Source organism: Triticum dicoccoides, chromosome 1A (assembly GCF_002162155.2).
Source record: "Triticum dicoccoides isolate Atlit2015 ecotype Zavitan chromosome 1A, WEW_v2.0, whole genome shotgun sequence".
In the NCBI taxonomy this organism is placed as follows: domain Eukaryota; kingdom Viridiplantae; phylum Streptophyta; class Magnoliopsida; order Poales; family Poaceae; genus Triticum; species Triticum dicoccoides.
In genome coordinates, this window is record NC_041380.1 from 257,824,402 (window position 1) to 257,829,938 (window position 5,537).

General features: G+C 40.7%; 1 protein-coding gene across 1 annotated transcript; it reads right to left on the bottom strand.

The window, feature by feature from the left end:
* Window positions 1-478: 478 nt before the first annotated feature.
* On the bottom strand, window positions 479-4,668 carry LOC119267916. Its single transcript, XM_037549377.1, has 10 exons — window positions 4,547-4,668; window positions 4,321-4,358; window positions 4,149-4,210; window positions 3,903-4,014; window positions 3,625-3,725; window positions 3,470-3,541; window positions 3,204-3,265; window positions 2,928-3,005; window positions 2,022-2,148; window positions 479-948 (listed from the first exon to the last, which is right to left on the bottom strand). Coding segments are annotated over exons 1-8 (465 nt in total). The 5' UTR covers window positions 4,549-4,668; the 3' UTR covers window positions 479-948; window positions 2,022-2,148; window positions 2,928-2,989.
* Window positions 4,669-5,537: the final 869 nt, after the last annotated feature.

Sequence of the window (5,537 nt, forward strand, 5' to 3'; positions counted from 1 at the left end):
CAACAATTTACAGGGTTAGAATGCAGTGCACATATATATCTTAGTGGCGCAAAAACTATTTAGCCAACTTCACTAACAATGTAGAAATTGGCTTCAGTGTACTAACATAGTTATTTTGGATATAAGCAATCAACCACGAATTTAATATCAGAGATATCTGACCATTTTAAGTAACGAAAAAAGAGCCCAATAGCAAGATAGCACAACATGGAGCTGCATTGACCAGCCCCTTTTAAAGAAAGGCTTTAGGATCAGAAGATGTGTAGTTGATCAACTTGGAAATATAAAAGCATTTCCTTCAAATCAGTACAGCACCTCCGACAAATGCAATGTGATAAGAAAGCAATGAACATATACACTGCTCCACACTTAGTTTTGTATGTAAAAACAAAGCCATGCCAGATGATTTTTTTTTGGATCACAGAAACCCAGCCTGAATACATTTGAATGATATAATCAATTTTTGAAATGTTTGGCAGGCACAAGAAAAACACACGAGTAAAAATAATAATATATGATTGGTATCTGTGATCCACCCGGGTACATGCACATCCTAAAAGCAACAAACAAGCTGCCATGCAACCTGATGTGCAGCTTATCACATGGTACAAAGAACTTCACAAATTATTAGGACATCAATCAAGTATTAAAATGCATGAGCAAGCAGATAAACTTGCCCCAGAACTTGTTTCCCAAAGTACTTACAACACGCTGACCACAATATAAAGCCGGTGACCTGTACTGGTCTGCAGGACTACATCATTGTAATTTGTTCAAACCAGCACCTAAATTCCACACACTGCCTCACTACATGCAGGTGAAAAGGCATAAACCAGAACGCGACTGAACAAGTGATAACAAGACTGGCATGCCTAGTTTGGAACTTGTATGCAGAGCTGGGGAAATGAGAAAGTTGGAGGTAGTGTCATTGTGGAAATCCACATAGACCTGAAAAGAAGTTATCCAACCAATTAGATAAAAGACCTTGTTTTGAGTATACGTGCACTTAAACCTTTCATTAACAATCGTTTTGTTGTTGGTCTGCACCATATGAACCCAAAGTAAGGTTTCCCTTTTACTTTTGTTTTTTCATGCAAATGTGTAACAGAGAGAGGGTCTAAAAAGAGAGATAGTTCAGAGGAAAGAGAGCACAGAAGGGAAGGGAAATTGATGCGTGAGAGAATTAAATGACCAATAGTTCTGTACATTCAGCAAGATATAGATGACAACATTCTATGAAAAGAGATCACATGATCCTATAGAGCGCAATGAAACCATTCCTAACTCAGTTTAGTATAAAAGTACTACACTACTAAAGGAGAGCTAGTTCTCACATAGGAACAAAATAAGATCAATCATGCAGGGTCCGACATTCATATAGATACAGAAATATGTATACAACATCACGACACTTGCAAGGTAACTTAGAGAGACATACACAAACAAAAAAAGGAACACATGATGGATTTTTTTGGGCTACAGAAACAAAACCTGAAGATTTTTCACCACAACTGTACACCCGATAGTACAGTATTCTGCTAGAGCAACACAAGAAAATCCCTTCTTTTACCACCTATATCTAAATAATAACAAGATATTCAAATTTTCAGTACCACGTCCACAGTATGGTTGTCAAATCAAAAAGTATTGTTAAATACTTTAACTCATTTTTTTTACCAAAACATGCATACAAGGCATAGTAGTGATTCAGTATATTTGCTAGAAGATACTGTAATGTAAATTTATAAGAGAATGTAGTATAAACACAACTGAAAATTCTGTAACATGGTTTAGAAGATACCATATTAACAGCGAGTACAATATAAAAAAGAGCCACTGTAAGGCATAATGGTTATTTAGTGCTGGTTTTCAAATAAACACAAACAATGCTACTACCACCACAAATTAAGGCTCGCAATATAAAACAGAGCAATTGCCCAAGTATTTATTTTGTGAGTGTCGAAGCATGATAAATGTGAGCGGAAATCTTGTCTTATGAATGAGCGGTTCGATTTTCTCACATGATATAGCACCTGATGCACCCGTGATTGGATTACTGCTTGTTGGGGGGAAAGCAAGCACATCGAAGCTTCAGAAATACCACTATAGGGATCACCATATTTTACAGATAAAATTTTCATTGTTAGCCTGTCCACAAAGTCGGCAGAAAAATATCAGTGTTGCCTCCAAAATCATACCAGCAACTTTAACATGTTATACATAGAACCTAAAAAAACATCAGGAAATAAGTACCCAAATATAATAACAAACAAATAAACCTACTCAAGAAATCGTTCCCCATGCTACCTATATCCCTTGCTTAAGAAAAAAAATAACCTGCCTAAGAAATTGTTTCACACGGCACCTAAAATCTAAATCCAATGGGTTGTGGCCAAACTTATCTGCACCACCAAACCATTTTAAAAGGTCAAACAAGCAGTTCCAACGGGCCATTTAGCTCACTGGCAAGTCCAACCTCTACATAACACCTAAGAGATTCAAGACAAAAGCTAGCTCAACGTTCCTCGCAGCTAATAGAAACACCATGAGAGAACTGTTCTGCAACAAAAATGAAAATAGCAACCATAGTGACAGTAGCAGGGTTCAGAAAACTGCTCTGTTTTTCTAGAACCAAACCAACATTGTTTTTAATATCATGCAAAAGCTCTTCTTTTGTGTTTTTTTACACAGATAAAACCTGTCCAAATATATGTGTTTCGGCCTTCAGTGCCATTATTAAGAACACCACGACTACAAAAGCTTCTGCCTTTGCACAACACTTTCCTCCCGACTTCACTAAATCATAGAAGAATATAATTTTTATAATTGACAATAGTAACAGTCTCCAGCTATAGTATCAGGGTCGAATTCTCTCAACTATATATTGCAAAAAGGGTTGTAATAGTCTCCGGCTTGGCTGGTTTTACCTTGAACAAAATTGCGATTTAGAAAAGCAGCATGGGTTTTCTGAAGAAGCTCTTGTACCCGGTCAACAGTCCCATTGCCTGATCGGAGTGAGGGAGAAATGCAGGTAAGAAGAATGAACAAGCATCCTGAAGTGAGAGTAGTAAATAACCAAGAAATGAACCAATAAAAAAACACAAAGAACAATCACTATCAGACCCATTAATTTGTCCATATACATGATTTAGAGTATAACTTGGAAATGAAAACTATCTAGGCAGATTAGAGATAGAGCTCACCTTGTTTTTCCCTCTTCCTCAAGATCCTTCCTCTTCTCTTCTTCGTTCGATCTGCACACATCCTGTTTAGAAAAACATAAAACAAGATATCCAAATTAGATTAATGAACCAAGGGAAACAACAGGGGAACCTGCATGAGTTTTTCTTCTGCATCAGGTTTCAGAGTTCAGAGGAAGAAATGTAAGTGATTATTTTTAAGTGGTGGCTGACATATTGACCTAGCATAGATCAAGCAATCCCATAACCACCTTAGTATCAAGACTAACTTGTGCATTAATCTCAGCAGTACTCTGTTTTAGAAGGGAAATGCTTTCATCAAGTGAAGCTTGTTGTCCAGCCTGATACATAGTAGAGCCATAGTTTCAGTTAGTAATCTAGCACAACATAGGAGAAACAAATCAAGTCATTCAATGAAAAGAACCTTGAAGCCCTGCTCTTTGGGGCTATGGACGCCATGCCGAGCGCTCGCAGGAGACATGGATCGCACCACCACAATGCCCTTGACACCTAGGATTTTAGCACCTGGGAATATATAAAGAAGAATCAGAACAAATGTGAATCTATTCTGAACTCAAGGACACCAAAGTGTGACAAAATAAAGGGGAATCACCAATCCTCCTCAAGAAATGGTGGCGATAGGTAGAAGTTATTCATTTTCATGTACTATGGTGGAAGAGTTGCAGAAAAAATCAGGCTCACATATCTTGGAAGGGTCCGACTGCTCTAGGGACATCAAGCCACAATATCTCCAACCACTCATAACCAAAACAATATGCCCTGTCTTGATTTTCAGACTTCCAGTCACCGGAAACTGTATGGGCCAAAATTAATCTTCAGAGAACATAGGAAATACTAAATAAGCAAAAGGATAATCCCTGGAAATGCAATACATGTTGCAAAATAGTCAAGACCATCTGCAAAAATATGAAAAAATACACATCTTACGCTTCTGCTTGCACTCCTCGACGGCCTGCTCCTTCTCCCTGTCATTGGCCGCATCCCCTCCCCTGCAGCCACACCCCAGATCCGGAACATTAAAATGATCAGCAGACCAAGCACCATGATAGCACACACATAAACAATAATACACATGTACCTAGGAAATAGAGCAGCTAACCTTGACGAGGAGAACAGAGATGGAACAGATCATAGAACCTGCAAAACAAACGAGAATGATCTGGTCAGAGCACAACCATGGTACAATACATATAGAAGCAAAAGAACATTGCACAAATAAAGGACCAAAACTGGACATATAGAATCTACGGAGGTGGCAGTTAGATTCTGGCACAAGAGAGGGATTTCATCGCCTCCAGCTTGAGCTTGGCTGCGGGCTGTCTTACATTGCGTCCGACTCAAAGGCAAGGTGAGGAGGCAGGGGAGGGGGGGCAAAAGGGATGGGAGATTGACACGGCGCCTGGCCCGGACGGTTGGCCGGTCGCGTTTTTTCGACGGTTCTGGCCGATGTTCAAAGACCTTTTCTATGGAATTATCAATGGTTTTGCACTAGGTACGGTAGATGTTTCGCGCCTTAACTATGACGTGATTAGCCTTATTTCCAAAGTTAAAGGGGCCGACACTATCAAGCAATACCGTCCTATCACTCTCATTAACGTTCCTTTTAAGATATGCTCAAAGGCGTATGCGACCAGACTTGCATCGGTTGCGCAGCGCGTTATCAACCGTAGTCAGTCAGGTTTTCTCAAAGGTCGCAACATTCTCGAAGGGCCGATAGTGTTGCAGGAGACTATCCATGAGCTTAAACGCACCGGGCAACAGGCCGTGTTTCTAAAGCTCGACTTTGAGAAAGCATATGATCGCGTGAACTGAGAGTTCATCCGCGAGGTGCTGACTCGGAAGGGATTCGAGTCAGGCTTTGTTCACCGCATTATGCATCTGGTCTCGGGTGGCCAGACCGCGGTGTCGATCAACGGAGAGGTTGGGAACTTCTTCCGCAACAAACGAGGTCTCAGGCAAGGGGACCCCTCCTCGCCCCTGATCTTTAACTTTGTTGCGGACGCATTGTCAGCCATCATCCATAAGGCTAAGGACGCCGGACACATCCGCGTGGTGGTCCCTCACCTTATCCCGGGTGGACTCACCCACCTCCAATATGCGGACGACACCTTGCTGCTCTTTGAGCCTGACGATCATAGCGTAGCCTCAGTCAAACTTATCCTCCTTGCTTTCGAAATCATCTCTGGTCTTAAGATCAATCTCCTTAAGAGTGGGGTAATAGCCATTGGGATGGATCCTCTGCTCGCTTCTCGAGTAGCCAATCTACTTAATTGTAAGCTAGGGAGCTTTTCAATTAAGTACTTGGGCCTGCCTATC